The sequence below is a fragment of the Diceros bicornis genome, chromosome X, assembly GCF_020826845.1.
Source record: "Diceros bicornis minor isolate mBicDic1 chromosome X, mDicBic1.mat.cur, whole genome shotgun sequence".
Taxonomy (NCBI): Eukaryota; Metazoa; Chordata; class Mammalia; order Perissodactyla; family Rhinocerotidae; genus Diceros; species Diceros bicornis.
The window spans coordinates 118,908,979-118,928,006 of NC_080781.1; the positions used below are offsets into that span (position 1 = coordinate 118,908,979).

The 19,028-nt window shown below is 33.6% G+C and overlaps 1 protein-coding gene across 2 annotated transcripts in view; it reads right to left on the reverse strand.

The window, feature by feature from the left end:
• The window catches only part of ZNF280C (zinc finger protein 280C), a 57,841-nt gene that overhangs the window by 19,314 nt on the left and 19,499 nt on the right, over nucleotides 1-19,028 (reverse strand). For both annotated transcript variants that reach the window (XM_058536712.1, XM_058536711.1), the window contains exons 7-13: nucleotides 16,821-16,935; nucleotides 13,714-13,884; nucleotides 13,456-13,565; nucleotides 9,317-9,537; nucleotides 6,055-6,212; nucleotides 5,050-5,150; nucleotides 4,125-4,271 (exon numbers count right to left, since the gene is read on the reverse strand). In XM_058536712.1, coding sequence (XP_058392695.1) covers nucleotides 4,125-4,271; nucleotides 5,050-5,150; nucleotides 6,055-6,212; nucleotides 9,317-9,537; nucleotides 13,456-13,565; nucleotides 13,714-13,884; nucleotides 16,821-16,935 — 1,023 coding nt within the window. The remainder of the gene's footprint in view (nucleotides 1-4,124; nucleotides 4,272-5,049; nucleotides 5,151-6,054; nucleotides 6,213-9,316; nucleotides 9,538-13,455; nucleotides 13,566-13,713; nucleotides 13,885-16,820; nucleotides 16,936-19,028) is intronic.

Sequence of the window (19,028 nt, forward strand, 5' to 3'; positions counted from 1 at the left end):
CTCTGCCTGGAACATTCTCTCTCAGATATCCACATGGCTTACTGCCTTATTTCCTTCAGAGAGGCTCTCTTGGACCACACCATATAAAAAACAGAAATTACTCCTTCATCTCCTAAGCCCTGGCACTCCCTATCCTCTCATATTTTCTTCCCATGGTACTTATCACCAACTGGCAGACATGTATACTCAGACACAACACACACATACACCCAATCCTTCTCCGCCATAATGCAAATTCCAGAGGACACAAACTTTGTTTTGTTCACTTCTGTAAAACAATCTCTGGCATATACTAGGCACTCAATAAATATTTGTTAAATAAATAATGGGGCAGACAGCAAGAGACTGACAGAAGCACGTGAGAAGCAGGCACAATTTAACTAGTTCAAAATGTCTGCCATTCCATTCAATGAGCAATTGCCCAGAGCCCTGAGATGGAAGACATTAATCTACTATTTCCTCAGTTAGACTTAAGTCTTGCATATCTCTCTCATGCATGTATGCTTGCGATGCAGTAAGGATGATGACAATACAGTACATTTTTTAATAACATCATGTTCAACCAAAAAAATGGTAAACTGTTCCAAGGATAGAGAAAAAATTGTCTGTGTTAAACCTTTTGACAAGTATACTATATTGTTTGGGTGATATGAGAGATTTTCTTTCTTTTTTTTTTTTTTTAAAGATTTTATTTATTTATTTATTTTACCCCCAAAGCCCCAACAGATAGTTGTATGTCATAGCTGCACATCCTTCTAGTTGATGTATGTGGGACGTGGCCTCAGCATGGCCAGAGAAGCGTGCGTTGGTGCGCGCCCGGGATCCGAACCCGGGCCGCCAGCAGCGGAGCGCGCGCACTTAACTGCTAAGCCACGGGGCCGGCCCTCGATATGAGGAATTTTAAAGGCTAATTCTGACTATCGGTAATATCTGCCGTTAGAACTAATGTTAGTGAAGAATATGACTCTGTGGTAAGAGCTTGGGCTCTAAGTGAATTTTTGGCTCTGCCATTTATTAGAGAATGTGACATTGGGCAAGTTACTCTCTATAGAGCATTGTTTCCTCATCTATGAAATGGAAATGATCACACATCTGCTTTGTAGGGTGGTTGTGAGGATTAAATAAGACAATGCAAGTAAAAGCACTAGTGACTGTCATATGGCAAGTGATTAGTTTAGGTTAACTGCTTATTATTATTATAAAGATTTAATGAGGATATTTAAAACATCTAAAATACTTCATTCTTTCTTAAAAGTTGTACAAACTATTTTGTTAGCTCTAAAATCACTTAAGGCATAATAATATATTTTTTTAGGAAAAAGTTACAACCAAAGTCTTCAAAAAGAATAAAATGAGCCATAGGTTCAACAATTCTTATGGTCTAAAATCACACTAATATCATCTCAATTACATGTTTATAATTCTGCTCAGCTATGGTTTTTGAGTCTTCTGTGAACAATTATATAAATTGCATATACTTTAAAGGATGCCTGATGATCCTTATTAATAGATTCTTTCCTCTCTTGACTGCTGACTGCCTACCTCTTAGGTACTCCAAACTTAGCAAAAAAATTGGGCACCCATGGTGTGTCAGTAGTGTCCAAGACTACGCCCAGGTTTGATGATTCAGTAGAAGGACTTATAGGACTTAGGAGTTGTTATACTCACAGCTATGATTTATTACAGTGAAAGGGCACAGAGCCAGATTGGTAAAGGAAAAATGTGCGTTGGGTGGAGTCTGGAGGATACTGGTGTCAGTTTCCAATTCCCATCTCCCAATGGAGTCGCATAGGACATGCTTAACCAATCTCCCAGCAACCAACTGCAGCAACATGTATGTAGTGTTTTTTTGCCAGGGAAGCTCTCTTGAGTCTAAGACCCCAGGTTTTTTTTATGGGGTTCAGTCACCAAATCATGACTCCCAGAAGAAAAGCAGGTATTCACCATAATCATTTTTTTTGCACAAATGATCTGGAAAAGCTGGTACAACATGGCTCAATGTTCTAAGTATGTAAAACATTCATCAGTTAATAACAAAGGCTCAGTTTCTAGGAGTTAGCCAAGGGTCAGTTATGCAAGTAGACTCTTCTGACAATGAGCATGATTTGAGCAACTCAGACCTACTGGGCTAACTCTCTCCTACACATGTGGCAAGTTCAGACATACAACTCAGGGTACAAACAGTGACTACAGATCAGGTAAACCACTAAGGAGACACAATCCACAGAGCAGGTCCATTCATCTCTTTCTTACCTTTCTAAGCATATATCACTCCCTCCACATCTATACCTCGCTCTAGAGCTTAGTAAAGCACTGGAGAAAGAATTATGTTAACAGCTTCATAATGAAATAGTCAGAGCTACGGCTTTATATCTCATTCTTCCTTTCAAAATCAAAGGTCAAAAGATGAAATATACAGCACCAAGACCAGTGTTTCCCAAACTCTATTCCTCAAGAAATGTTAATAGGTATTGTGCAAATAAAGCGTTCGACGGTCAAATAAGTTTTGGGAACAATATATACAATATCCCTTGCTTGGAGATTTGTGATGTTTTTCAGCATATTAAAAGCTCTGGAACGTCCTATTTTAAAAAAATAAACAAAAAACTATGAATTTTGTAAATCCAGCCATTTACTGAATTTCTCTTTCCAGGAAAAATTTTAGAGCAGAACATCTATTAACATCTGATAGAACACTGTTTGGAAAACCCTAGAATAGAAAGATTTTGCCAGAGGTTCTTAAGGGTGAGGTAGCATACTAAGATAAAAAAATAAGCATATTGGTACCATCCTAGTCATAGCATAGGTGATCTTGAATATATTTGGATATTCTACTTTTATGATTTTTCCCAATTATCAGCTACAAGTTGATTTCATGATTATCTAATGACTGGAACTGAAAGAAATGTTAGCACCAGTGCTGAATAAATTGGCCGTGACAATGCAATCAATAACAAGAAAATGCAATGAGCTGATTAGCAAGAAGACAAAACTTGATTACATAATCAGATTCAGTAAATTTATTGACTTTTGACTTTGACACAGGTACCATTGCTCTTTCAAGCACTTAAGAACAGGCTTATTGTTTCCTCAAAGTTTTCAGCCCAAATAAAGGATAGTCTAATTGTGTCAGGAAAAGAACCAGCAAGCATCAAATGAGAATTCAACGGAAAGGTGCAAGCACTAATACTGATATTCTAGAAATTACATAGCAGAACTGGCAAAAGTCATCCAGGAAACAAGTTATAACCTAAATATAGTTCTCTGGCATAGTTCACATATGTAGAAATATGTCATTGCTGTTTCCTTTGTCATTGGCTGCTACAAAAGATCATTCTGAGTCACTGATGACACCCATGTCTTCTCATAATAAAAAGTAGGCTAGTGGGGCCAGCACCGTGGCTTAGCGGGTAAGTGTGCGCACTCCACGACTGGCAGCCCGGGTTCGGATCTCGGGCATGCACTGACACACCGCTTGTCCGGACATGCTGAGGCCGTGTCCCACATACAGTAACTAGAAAGATGTGCAACTATGACATACAACTATCTACTGGGGCTTTGGGGAGAAAAAGGGAAAAAAAGAGGAGGATTGGCAATAGATGTTAGCTCAGAGCTGGTCTTCCTCAGCAAAAAAGAGGAGGACTGGCATGGATGTTAGCTCAGGGCTGATCTTCCTCACAAAAGAAAAAGTAGGCTAGAAAGTGGAAATAAAATTTGAACAGAAAGAGGAAAACAGAAGATTATGAACTCAGTTCAAGCTTATCCTTCTACTGCTCTTGATTAACTACCTTCAATATTATTCCCATTCTCACCACTCTTAGACCGCTGAAATACCCAGCCTAAATATTTCACTCATCTTCCCACTTCCCCTCCACTCTAGAGTTCCTATTTCTACCTATCTTTCAGAATTTTCTCTGTTCATGAGCCTCATCATCACCAGGAAGCAGACAAGGAAAAGAAGTGGAAGTTTCACAAGTAATTCAGCATAAATTATAAATTAATTGTGTTATTTGGAACAACTTTGTTTTCCATCTAGAATAAATCTAACCAATGTTCTACATTATACATATATATATATCTTTTCACTAAGACAAAATGAACAAATAAGAACTGCTAAATCTCACCTGATGCTTCATGTAATGATTCATGTAGGGTGTTGCCATTCTACTAACTTTGAGGCAAAATGGACACAGCAAGTTCTTAGTGTTTTCATGGGATGCTCTAAAGTGAGTTTCTACATCAGAAAATGTTGATGATCTAAACTGGCAAACCTAGAAATATAAAGAAGGTTTAGGTTAACTTGAAAATTTATAACTGATATGAAATTACGTCAAATTAGCAATGATGAGTCATCTGTTTAGAGGAACATTATGTACTATTAATTCAGCTCTGCTGCCCAGACAACCAAGAATCCTATTATTGCAAGTAATAAAGATAATCTTTGAAACATAAGTTATCTTTCAAAGTTTAGGAATATATTCCTAAACATAACTAGAGTCCTTTCTTCTTTTCAGATTTACTATCCCCTACCTTGACTTGAATTTTCAAACTTTGACCCCTCTTGTCCCATAAAATTTTTCATGCTATATAAAATGGAGTATTCTCTTTGTTGGATTTTAAATAGCATCCAGCTTATGACAGAGGCAATTTATCTTTATCTTGCTATCTTAATGGGAACACTTCAAATTCTGGAAAAATACTGGCCCCAAAGCATTTAGTTGAGTTCCTCATAACTAACAGCATTTCCTATTTCTCTGACACGTCCATATTCTTCTCTACATGGTAAGAAAGTCCATATATTTGTCTTTCTCCAGCAGGGCATTTTGTTTGTCTAGTACAGGGGTCAGCAAACTATGGCCTGCAGGCCAAATCCAACCCACCACCTCCACACACATGAGTTAAACCAAGAGAGTTTCCACTATTGAAGAGGGTCTTCAATTTTAGTAACTCGTTTTATTTAAATGGTTAAAAAAATCAAAAGAACAATACTATTTCATAGCACGTGAAAATTAAACAAACACCTAAGTACATAATAAAACATGTGCATACCTGGCAAATATATGGCATTTCCCCGGGTTTATGAGTGTCCTTCATATGTTGTAAAAGAGTATGTTCTGTTTCAAATGATAATTCACAAATTTTACAAATAGCTGAAAGTGGGAAAAAAACACATTACACTATCTTAAGGATGTATATAAATAAAAGAATCACCTTTTCATCCATAACAACAGCAACAAGAAGTAATAATAGTAATAGTAGTAGTGATGATGGGTCTAACAAATCTATAGTTGTTAACTCTGTGATGCCACTTTATTTATATTAATTAGCTTACTTAATTCTCATACCATCACTGAGAAGAGGTACTGCTATTTTTATCCCCATTTTTTTCAGATGAGGGACTTGAAGCACAGAAAGAATATGTAAATTGCCTGATATCTCGCAGCTGTAATAAGAGGCAGAGCTGGGACTGAAATCCACACTGTCTAACTCCAGCCTCTGTGATTTTAACTCTTATTGCAGTTACTTTTCTTATTAGAGTATAAATCAACACCATTGATTTCATATTTGCAAACCAGGTAATCTGAGTTTTCAAATTTAGCCTCCTACATATAATGCATGAGTTATGCCAAGAAAGTTCCTACTTACAAGAGGGACTTCAATTTTAATAAGTAATTTTATTGAAAAGTTTATACAAGTTAAAACTTGTTTTTCAATTTTGCCCTCAAATTAAAAAATTCATTTCTTTTTCTTTTTTTTTTTTTTGGTGGGGAAGATTGGCCCAAGCTAACATCTGTGCCAATCTTCCTCTATTTTGTATATGGGATGCTGCCACAGCATGGCTTGATGAGCAGTGTGCAGGTCCGTGCGTGGGATCCAAACCCACGAACCCCAGGCCGCCAAAGCGGAGCACGCGAACTCAACCACTATGCTTCTTGGCTGGCCCTCAAAGTTCATTTCTTATTCTTATTTTTCTATCAGAATTCTTAAGGATTCCTCATAGTTTAGATGATCAAAATTGTTACCGTTCAGGACTTCACTGAAATTGTGACTTACTAGAAAACTCATGGGGGGTGTGCGTACTCTCAATGTGACACTGCAGCTGGAATGGTGTAGGATACTGACGGTAGCAGTGCTGGCAGGTGGTGTGGCTCTCCCAGCTCTCACTGTTCTGCTTCTCAAGTTCCAAATGGTGTTTCATGTGGTTCATAAACCTGTACATGATTGTCAACAGGTGCAAAAAGTCAGATTTATAACCAAAGAAAAATCTCACACATAAGTATCTGAACCTAAATGTTAAAAATGCATTTGTATTACTCAAAATAACATCTCCAAAGCCATAAAGTCATCTAGAAAAGTGTGCACTTTAGATAATCACCTTCGTTAAGTGGCTCAGTAAACATTTCTCTTTGCATCTTTGTTTTAAAATAATCCATTTATATATTTAATATGAAATACCACTAATTTGCTATAACTCTTCATCATCATTTCAGATTAAAAAAAATTCTTTGTAAAGAAAAACAGCATGTTTCTTTTCCACACATGAAACATTATTTATATTTTAAAATAAAATACTTAAAGGAAGGAAACCCTACCAACAAAAGCAGCTACAGACTCATGAGAAAAATCTTTTGAAGGCCTTGAGATATACAATAGGTCTCGGCTGCTTGAAAGACAAATTATTAGTGTTTTTATTTGTGTCTTGGTTTTTGAATGCACGTAATAGCAATTTTAATACCTATAATTACAAGAACCTTTTGTTTTATTTAAAGATATTGGTTTACTGTTAGCACAAACAGTTCATTTTAACTCAGAGACTGTGCCCTTTGTAGCCCCATCCATTTTTCAGTTCTACATTCTGCTATGTCACATTCCCTAAAAGGCTTCTCATGAGAAGGAACTATGACCCTCAACAGCAGAGAATAGAATATAAACAGGCGCATCTATTTCAAAGGGCTTACTGAAACTTTTTACTGAATTTTAAAGTAAAGTTATTCAATCAAAATAATAATTTTAAGACTGGGTTAAATATTAACAGTCATTCACCATGAGTCCCTAAAGGAAATAATCTTGAAGTGATAATGTCACCAACCTAGATAGCAATCATCATAGATGTTTTAACATTTATCTTTTCACATTTCCAAAACACAACTTCTCTTTAGAGCTGCTTACGGTACACTTTGAATCTTTTTTCCTCCTTTCATTTTAACATCATCTCTATTAAAATCTATTTTTAAAAGTCCTAGTCTTGCCTAAATATTTACATATAAAGGTCATGAGCTACTGAACTTTCAACTCATAACTTTAAGTAATAAAATCTATCTGTATAAAATAATCTCTTAACCAACTGGCTATCTCTCAATTATTACACTGCCTCCATCAGCAGCTCATACTTCTCATACCAGTAGATGGAGATGTGGGCAAAAGCAAACCCCTCACAAGGCTCTTCTCAGAATACAACAGCCCTAACTGGTTATGGTGAGAGTAGGAAAAAAAATACCCTGCAATATGTTGACATGGCAGAGAGTAGAAATCTTCAACTATTAGCTTCTACCATCCTCTAAAACCACCAATTTGCCATCCTAGTTTTTACCATTAAGGTAAAATGTTGTTTAACATATAAAACATCTTTGATTAGCCAGTGTTTACTGTTTGGGTTTCATTTACTAAATAATATGTCAAAAAATGCTAGAAAATTCCTAGATACTATAAAATATGGTTAGCCTAAAATTTCTAGATAGTCTGATAATCTAGAAATCTGTAACAAGTCTTTTGAAATAAAAACAAAAAAATTTCATGTTTAATATTAAATGGGCTAATCTTAAAGAAAAAGCCAAAAAGCTATTGCTGAAAGAACTTCTAATGCCATATGTAGAATACTTAAGTATAACACGAAACTTAACCGGTGAACCACTTTTCTATGAATTTTTCCAAGTTTAATAACATTTTCTGATGTATTTCACTGTGAAAATATGGAAGGAGGTCACAGAGTTCTACCATAACATTGTTTCAGTGTTACATCTCTTAAAGCACAATTTCTCTTCTGTTGAGCTACTGGGATCATTAGCAATTGACGGCTGTCAGGTGTTGATAAAAGGAGGAAAAGAAGTGTGAAAACTCATATGAATAATGTATGTGAAAGATCTTTGAAAATTATAAAGCACTAACCATAAACATAGCAATCATAATTGTTTTAGGCTTATATTATAGTAAATCTCAAGGTTTTTCAAATGTGATTCATTTTAGACCCAAGAATTCAGCAGAAAATAAATGCTGGGCTTAGAAATGACCTATAGGATGCTTAAGAATACTAGTTACAAATGATGGTTATCAATGGTAAATATTTTTAAAAGTTTATATGTTAGTGTGTATGTATGTCACAATTTAGGTACATAAACATATACATACAGACATCTCACCTAAGTGCACTGATGTCTGCAATTTATTCTGAAAAGTATCAAAAAATCAGACGGGTCTGTGGATGAATAGATACGTGGTAACAAAAGCATAGTAAAATGTTAATGGTAGAACTATGGTGGTTAATATACAGATGTTCATTGTATAAGTTTTTCAACTTTGCTGAATATTTGAAAATTTTTATAATAAAATGTTGGAAAAACGGTGTCAGTCTATATAACCAATGAAAAATACTCATCAATAGGTCTTCTTACTTTGTTCTTGTTATTATCTCACTTAGGATGACAGATATGTAATATTCCATATAACTCAAAGACTGCAAAGTACAAGTTCCTAAAATTTAAAGCATACATGTATAAATCTTCAAAATTCCATTGAGAACTAAATCTCTACTTTTAAAATGTGTTAAGTTATAAAATCAAACAGGCATGTTTCATAGAACTGGTACTTCTCTAAAGAAGATCACCAAAAAAGATCACTTTCTCTGCAAGGTAAATGTGCTAAAAATTATAAATGTCAATTAAAAATTTAGAGCATTAAATATGACTAGTATGGGGAGGTCAAACTGGATAAAGCAGTTCTTGTGATAGGAAAAGTAAGATTCAAAAGCAGCTATAAAATAAAAATATCTTGTGAAAACTCCTAGTTCTATGATAAATATAGAGAAAAGGACTGATTTTTCCCCTAGGTTAAAATAAATTTTGTCCTTTATTAAGCTATCTGAAAGAAATACAACTAAGTGGATCCAAGTGTCAAACTTTTCAGCATGGTAACCTGCCTTTGTTCTTAGTGGAAAGTGTTAAAATCGCTTATCTTGGACAGCACAGAAAAATAAAGATACAATGTTTACATCTGTAGCATTCCAATTTTCAAACAGAAAGAGAAATAAGTATTTACATACCTAATATTATTTTTAAGAACTTTCAAGCAACTGAAGCATTTAAAGGTTGTGTAAGTCTTCTGTTCATCATCAACAGCTCCTTCATGTCTTCCATAGTAAAAGTCACTAACTAACATGATCAGTTTTCCTTTCTCTGCACCAGTCTTATTTTTATTTTCAGTACTTGAAAGTTCTACTTTAATCATTTCCAAAAATTTATTTACCATGTCTGGACAACAACGCTGAAAGAGAAAAAATCTATAAGCCTTACTTATATTTTTTAAAAAAAGCAGATACCAAAAAATGATTCTGTGTTTATAAACTAGACCCAGCTCATGTAAAACTATATTTGGCAATATATCTGGAAAGACAGTCACCAAAATGTTGGCTTCTTTCTTTAGATAGTCCAAAAAATTCAAACAATAAACACCTATTATCTTAATAAAGAAATAACTTAGAAAACAAATGGAAAACTTTAAGATCATGGATGGCTATACAGTCATCCCTGGGTATCCAAGGGGAATTGGTTCCAGGACCCCTGCAATACCAAAATCTGCAGATGCTCAAGCCCCTTATATAAAATGGTGTAGTATTTGCATATAATCTACGCCCATCCTCCTCTATACTTTAAATCATCCCTAGATGACTTATAATACCTAGTACAATGTAAATGCTATGTAAATAGTTGTTATATTTATATACTGTATTATTTAGGGACTAATGACAAGAAAAAAAGTCTGTGCACATTCAGTTACAGATGCAACCATTATAGGCCTTGGGATCTGCAGTTGGTTGAATCCACGGATGAGGAACATGTGGATACAGAGGGCTGACTGTATATCTAAACCTTTTTCCTTGCAATTAAACTTCTCAGATGTGAACATTTAACAATAACTTGTTCCTTGGCCAAAAATCATACATTTCATATCTGTGTCAAGATATAGCTTAAAAGGAAAGATAGTTTTTTATGCCATTATGTATATGTTTAACTATCAAATAATACAGTAGTATTTCAGTAAAGCCTGGTTGGAACTGGACTTTGAGCACAAATAACCCGCCATTCTCCAGACTCAAGGTGCTAGAAAATGTATGGGACACAAAGAGAGAAGCATTAGTTACACCTTGAACACCTCAACACATTCTGTCTACAGTGCTGAAATATCTGAAGGGGAAACTGACCTCATGAATAAAATTTAGACCTCATATAAACTGACCCTAATGTGGAATATTTTCATACATGAGCATTTTATTTTCAATAAGATAAAACGAATTCATTTATTGTACACACTTTTCAGTTGTAGAATTTCTCTAGAGGAATTCTTTAAGAATAACTAGAGAGCAAAAATATAAACTTTCCTAAAAACCCAAACAACATACACACAGTGTAACTACAAAGTGAAAGACATAAAAGTAAAGAAAGCATAACAAAAAATTGTTACAGAATAAAGACCAATTAAACCTATCAGGCCAATTAAATCTATCCTATCAATGAATACAAATGGGTTTAACTCAACTACTAAAGAAAAGAAATTTCATGTAGGATCACAAAACAAAAAACAATTCTGGTGAAAGCAAGAAACATACCAAAATCAAAGTGATCTGGAAGGGTTGAAAATAAAAAGATAAACAATGAATATAACAGGCAAATGGAAATAATAAGAAAGCAAGGGTTGTGAGTTTGATATCAAACAAAATAGAATCCAGGCCAAAAAGGGAACACTTTATAAAAATGCTAAAGGGTACATTCACAATGAAGTTAAAAGAGACGGATCCATCTGTACCCTAAATAGTAACAACCATAAAACACAACTGGAAGATATCAAAGAAAATAGTGGTAATGTGAGACTTGAAGACCTTTCTCAAACCATGACAGAGCAAGTAGACAAATATAAGCAAAGATATAGGAACCTAAATAACATATTAGTATGTTAGATCTGATTGATAACTATCAAATTCCATACCCTAAAAATGAATAACACCCCTTATTTTCAAGTTTCCATATAATATTCAAGAAAATAGCCCCTACAATTTTCAAAATGGGGAGAAAAGTGTTTGTGGAAACCTGGGCTTTGCCATCAGAGAGACTGAGGTTTCAATCTTAGCTATGCCAATTAATTGGCTACAAAAGTGAGAAAAAGATCTATCCTAAAAAATTTTCTGAGGATTAAATGAAATAATATTTGAAAGCTTAGTACTGAGTCTTAGATCAATAGGATATTTGACTTACACTCTAAGTATTCTTCTTTTGGAAGAACATATTATCTCTGTGGTATTATAATCTACTTATCTATAACAGCAAAAGATCATTCACAAATAATCTAAAACTCATGTTTTTTCCAAAATGGAAATCCTCACTGTAATACTATAAAAATTTAATTGATAAAGATGTATAAGCTAAAATGTAAAAGTCTCTAATAGATTTACACTTGATCCTAGCAAAAAGGCCAAGAAGCGATAAGTCTCTCATAGATTTTTGTTTTTGTTTTTTTTTGGTGAGGAAGATTGTCCCTGAGCTAACATCTGTGCCCATCTTCCTCCATTTTGTATGTGGGATGCCGCCACAGCATGGCTTGATGAGCGGCGCATAGGTCCGCACCTGGGATTTGAACCTGTGAACCCCAGGCCACCAAAGCAGAGCTTGCAAACTTAACCACTATGCCACCGAGTTGGCCCCAGTCTCTCATAGTTTTAATCACAAACAATGCTCCAACAAATAAACCTACATTTTAGAGAATGTTTGCCACTTTCTCCAGGTGCAGAAGTATATATAACATACTATAATTTGTGTATAAAATAGGTGGAAAATAAGGACCTTCATGTATGCCTGTATATGCAGAAAGAAATTCAAATAGGATAGAAAACAAATCAATAAAAAATTATTTCCTTTGTGAGTCACATTGGGAACCAGGCAAATAGGGGACAGGGGTGAGATTTTTCACTGTATGCCGTATACTTTTTGAAGTATACTTTTTGAAGTGACTATATTACCCCCCAAATTAAATAAACTAAACATAACTAAAAAACTCAGCCCTTTCTTTTCTCTCTCCATTGATAATGTAAAACATAAAAACATCAAATATCTCTACACAATGTTACATAAATAGGAAAACTGAAAGCACTGTAGAAGGTACTCCTTAACTAAAACCAAAACCCCAAGTCCAGTTAACAGGAGTCACATTCAGGGAAGTGGAACTAGCAATAGATCAAATATACGTTTGCCCAGCAATCAAGAGATTGTATTTGGAATTTTAGAATGCTCCTTTTCTTTCTACATTTTTTGTAAAAGGCTGAATTTCAATGAGAAATTTGCCAATCTTTGAAATAGTGAGCAATAACTTTTCCTAAGTTGCTCCTTTGCTCTGCACTCTTCTCATCCCTTCTTTCCTGCATATAATCTACATTGCCTTTTTTCTTGCCTCCTTTCCCCCTTCCTGCTATTTATACTGGGCACGCAAGAAGAATGCAGACTATCTTTTCACAGGCACACAGAACACTGTAATAGCTACTAAAATATTTTAAGTGGAGTGATGCCTAAACCTCATACTCATTAGTACTTTGAAAATTACCTAAAACCTAAATTTAGGAGCTTCCTACACCAATATAAAGCTAGAATTAATTTATAATAACTACACTAACTATATTCTGGATTGAGTTAAAACTATTTCATACAAAATGCTCCACCATTAGGAGTTTACGTCTGTGTGTTGAAAATTAAAATGCAAGACTAAGATTTTCATTGAGTAATGTGACATGTATATGTCACCATGGACAAAAAATAAGGTATAAAAAAGGAATTTTTAAGTTATATGAAAGATTAAGCACCTAATAAAATGCCTTCTTTATAAGAATTTTGAAGAATGGCAGGACCTAGTCAATAAAATATTCTGATTAATACATTATTTTCATTAAAAATTAAAATACAATATGCAATACTACAGTATATATAAACTTAATTTTTAAAATTTGATTGGGAAGGGTTTTAAAATCTTGTATAAAGATAATCATTATGAATATCAATTTTTACTTAAGTAACATGAAAACACCAATGAGAAGATTTTTTATCTAAATATGTGGACAAACTAGCATTTACTATATATCAATCCTTAATAGTACAGAGATTTGTTAATATTTTTAAACATCAAATTTTGAAAAAGTTTTACCTTCATGTGATATTTCAAAGGATCCAAAAGATTGAACTGAACATTGCACTTTGGACAAGATCTTAGAAACGGCGTTCCAGTTTTACAGTGAGTTGATGAGGTATTTGTACCTAAAATAAATTAAGGACATTTATGACTCAAATTCTTCTTTTTCAAACCTTAAGCAAACAGTAATAATAGTTTTAAAATTCATCACAATTTCTAAAATTTATGTATAAATAATACAATTCCTTTTTTATATGCCCAATTCATATTTACCTTTTGATATCATAACATGGGAGGGTGTCACTGAAGGAGAGTTCACTGAAGACAATGAAGAGCAAGGATTTTTTTCAGGAGTACCTTCACTGGTCTTTCGCTTTTTTGGACTAACACTGTTTACTTTAGAAGCAGAAGGACGTTTTAATATAGGCAGAGTTTGATCCATACCTACAATGATTTAAATAATGGGAAAGATATTTGTAAATGCTTTAATTTAGAATACTACTTACAAATGCTACAAAAATGGCGTTATACTTAAAATTAAGTAAAAATACTTTGGAGCTAAATTACAGGTAATATAATTAAATTATAATATCATACAAAGGACAGTAAAGAATGATCAAAATTTTGATGATCAATAGGTAGAAAGACAGTAGGTAGAAATAGGTAATAGCACAACAGCTATTATGGATTACACATATATGGACAATTCGTGAAATAAACTGTTTATGCAAGAAAATTCTAAAGATGCCTTCAATTAAAGAAATACATAAATAGGTATCATGAAGGAAGTCAGACCAAAAAATCCCAAGCAAAAAAAATTAAAGCACAGAGAATACTCTAAGCTCAGTTTCAAAAATGTATTTAGATGCTTAAATACATTTGAGTTTATAAACAAAAACAATTGCTGTTCTAAAAATATAGATAAATCCTTTAAAATACTTTTTAAAAACTTAAGATGTCTAATGGAAATCTCAAGTTGGTTCTTTTTCCACTTAACAACCTGAAAGGTGGTTTAAATTATCTGTTTATTCCCTATGTACAAAGCAGAAACAACTAATCTTGAATGATATTACCTCACTCATTCATATGAAACGGTCTGGAGTTAGTATAATGGCTTTCAAACTATGTTCCCCTAAGCCTAATGGTTCTGTCTTAGGGAACAGAGTGGGCATGTCAGATAGAGAAACTCCTTTTACCTTGTTTTTTAAATTAGACTTTTACATAAAATTTTGTTTGAATAGAAATTTCATTGATAAAAATAGTTTTTAGTTTGAAAACTATCAGCTTAAAAGCTAAAGGATTATGTAACCTAGGGCATTTGCAAGAGAAATGGTGCTATTTAGGCTATAACCAGATGCAGCAAAAGTCCTTTTGAAAATAACACACAATCATACTTTGTGATAAAGATTCTAAAACTGCACATCATATTTTAATGCTCCCATATGTACACGAATAGGAGAAGCAGTAGAATAGATATATGCCAGGAAAATAAGAGTTTTACATCAGTGGGCTCCTCTGTCAAATCTGTGTTTCATTCTTCAAGATAACATGGAAATGATTCTTTCCATCTTCAAGCACATGATTACTGACAGCTATACTGCAGGCACTTGGGACTGATTTCTGTGTAATCGCGCCAACATTCTTCTCAGATGCTTAGGTTACTTGAACAATCAATGAGTGCTGGTATTTTGGACTAGGTAACTGATTATCTAGCAGGCTGTATAGTGAAAATAGACTGTGCTATATATAATTTTTAAAAGCACAAGTAAATCTCCATCTTAAAATCACTCTGAGCTCAATAATTTTAAATTCCGACTCTTTCTTTATCTCTGCTGCTTTTGGCCTGTGCTGTTCACTATCCTCAACAGTGCCAAGAGAAATCCTATTCTCATTCTTCAAAATCAAGTTCAAATCCAACCTTCTCCAAGAACCTTCTATGATCATCTTAGACAGGAGTCCATTAATAATGCTTCTGAACACATAGCACATATTATCATTCTAACAACTGTTCATTGTCAAGTCCTTTAAAGCTTTAATGCATTTTTTCACTTCTCACTTATCTCATTTGAGCCTCACAAAAGCCCTGAGATAAGCAGAGCAAGAATGAAAATTATATCTGCAAATGGCTGATTCAGGTCTAGAGAATGAAAGCATTAAGTGAGAAAAATAGAAATAGCTATATTAATAACATGAGAAAATTGAGGTGTAAAGAGGTTAGGTAACTTGGTAAAGGCCACAAAAATCTTTAGAATAGAGGCTCAAATCTATGTCTTCCTAATCAACTACAGCCCTATTTATATTTACCATCAGGGCAAAGTTCCACTCCCTGCAGTATAAACAACTTAAAGAGAGAGAGTAGGAGTCATTGTCTTTCCCCTCAGAAGCTTCAAGAATTCAGACTTTGTCTATGAATAAAGACCATGTGCTTTATAAAATCAGGTTTCAGACGACTCTTGTACCTCCTTGTTTATTTGGTTCTTGGCTATCTTACTAACTAGGTAAGTGACACCTAGGTGGGTGGATATCAAACAAAGTATTAGCAAAAATTGGAAAATATTTTTGGAACATATATTACTACAAACATCTTTCTATTTTGGTTTGGTAAATGCAGATTAACTTATTAGTAAACAATTTAAACAGTCAACAAAAGTCTTTTGTAGCTCTCTCCATTTAGTGAAATATATCAAATTTGCTAATATAGAAACAGTAATTGCTTTGATTATAGGGAATTTTTCAACTAGATAAAATTCCTTCATGGCATACTAATTTATTTCAGGTTAATGAATGAATGAATGAATGTTATGGTATATAATCAAAGAACTGTAATTCTTCAATTGGAAATTTTCATTTCTCCTTCAATGGATCTTTACTGAGTACTTAATATTTGCAAATCACTATTTCTTTAGTACTGCCATTTTATAACACTACTCTATAATCATATGTAACTATCACATCTACATCATTTATTTGAATAGAAAGACACTAGCCTATTAGGAAGTCATTGACAACTACACACTTTTTCTCATACTAATGGCCTTCCAAATAATTAATACTTTTTAAAAACCATACTATTAGGGCATCAGGGGACTTCTCTGACTCAGAAATTATATTAAGATTTTTCACCCTATGGCTGGTTCCAAGTGAACATGAACTCAAAGAATACATGTTAGCCAACTTAAGAGAAAGAAATAAAATATTCTATTATCAAACACACTTTTATATAAAATCACCAAAGAAAGGCATTCAAGAACTATTAGCTTCTGTCTGACAATATATGAAAAACTTAACATGAAGGTATGGACTTCAAAACAGAAATTCATTCCACGTGTATATTCATCAAGTCTCTTTTTACTATATTTATAAAAAGTGCTAAGCCAAACCTTCTATATAAATTGTTGATCCCTCTTGGGACAGTGGTATTGTATCCTGGGTCAAGTCAAAGAGTAAATCTGGAGAATCATCCGATTCAACTTGTGATGAATTCTTTGTAAAATCCTGTAAAAAGTGATAATTATTTTGTTTCATAAAGTTTTGTAAAGATAAATTTAACTGTATGCCAATACTATAAAGATAACCTTAATGATTCAATTAGTAATGTTATAAAACACAAAGGTAATTATTACTCTCCATCAAAATTAGCAACTATTGGGTAAGAGGTATATGGGAACTATCTGGATTAGTTTTGTAATTTTTCTGGAAATCTAAAATTAGTTTGAAATAAAAAGTTAAAATTAAAAAATAATGATAATATTATTCGCAAAGTAGAGGCTATATTTTGGTACACTTTTCTGCAAGAAAATTTTGGCAGTATCTATCAATGGCTTTAAAAAATTCATATCCTTCGATCAAATTAGTCCAAATATTCCACTTCCAAGAATTTATGCTAAGGAAATGAAAATATTTAATGGAGAATTATTTATAATAGCAAAAAATAAAAACCTGTATGTCCAACAATGGAGAGATGGTTAAATAAATTAATTGATAGATTACCATGCAACATCATTTTTTGAGAAATATCCAATGACAAAGAAAAATGTTTCCAATATAAGGTTCAGTGAAAAAAGAGGAACCAATACCTGTGTATAAAATATAGTCCTGATTGATATACTCTATATACCACACTAACCATCTGCAGAAAATAAAATCAAAATACAGTATGTATTCTCTTCTGTTTCTTTTCTAGCCTCCCCCTCGATACATATTACCTTTATAATGGGAGTATAAGGATCTTGCTTGCGTGTTTTTGCTTACAAGTTGAGACACAATCAGGTTTTAAGAATTTTACTTTGCTACTAAGTTTTCTGTTGACATGGGTCTGTTAAGAAGTTATGGAGACAAATATTGAAGGGACCCAAACCATCCCATTCCTAGATTTTGAGGCATAAGAAGTAGATTTCTGCATTTGAGCCTTAATGTGTATTATATAAGGTCAATGCGGCTATATGACTTCATTGTAACGAAGCACAATCTTACTGCAAAGTAAATATTTTCTCCAAATATTTGCACTTAAAAATGGAAGATATTCACCAGCAATTTCCAAAATAGTTCTATAACAGAAGTTCCTCCAAATAAAGTGAATACTTTAAACCCTTTCTAGGTGATAACTCTGGTCAATTAAGTACCACCATTTCAGAGAGTAGACACATTATTCAACAAATAACTTGTTAAAGTAATTCTCCAATTGGGAATTTTTTATATCTCTTGACATAGTTCAGAAAGATAACAAATACAATGGTAAGGTACAATAGGCGATAGACTGGGATTCAGATGACCTGTCCATTTATTTAACTATGGAACCTTGGACAAGTCACTTCTGAGATTCAAGTTATTCACCTTTCCAACTGAAATAATAGCCACCAACTATTGTCTATTTAAAACGTACTTGCCTCTTTCACAGTACATGTATTCTATCAAGCAGTTGTCACAGTATTACTAATAAAGGCCTAACAGTATCTCCCACTTTACAAATAAGTAAACTAAAGTTAAGTATGATGAAGCAAGTTTCCCAACACAACCCAGCTTGTTATTTATGATGAAGCTCGAATTAGAACCCAAGTTGGACTGATTATAAACCCTTAAGCTATATCACACTGACTTTAAAAGGGATAATAATAATCATTGTCTCCCTGCCTGCCTGAAAGAGTTGTTGAAGAAAAGAGAATGAAAAAGTTTAAAAATTACAGAGAAAATTCCCTTACATAGGATTCTCAATTCATCCGAGAATATATGTCATTCTCAACCCTGGCTGCACATTAGAATCACCTGGAGAGTTTAAAAAAAATCTATCATGCCAGGCCTAACCCCAGACCAACTGACAAAAATCTATTTCTAAAAAGCTCCCTAGGATTGGGAACCTGATGGAGGAGCTTTGATTAGACAACCACACCCACAGAAACAAAAAATTCTGAGTTTGAATGAGCTCTAGTTTCTAACTTTTCTAATACAAAAAGATACCCCCCATACCCTCTGTTATTCTTTCTCCCTAGGTCCAACTAGGAATGACTTTCATCTATTTGCATTTAAATAATGCTCCCTTTTTTTTTTCTTAGATATCAAACAGCTTATGATAGCATGAGAAAACCACTGAA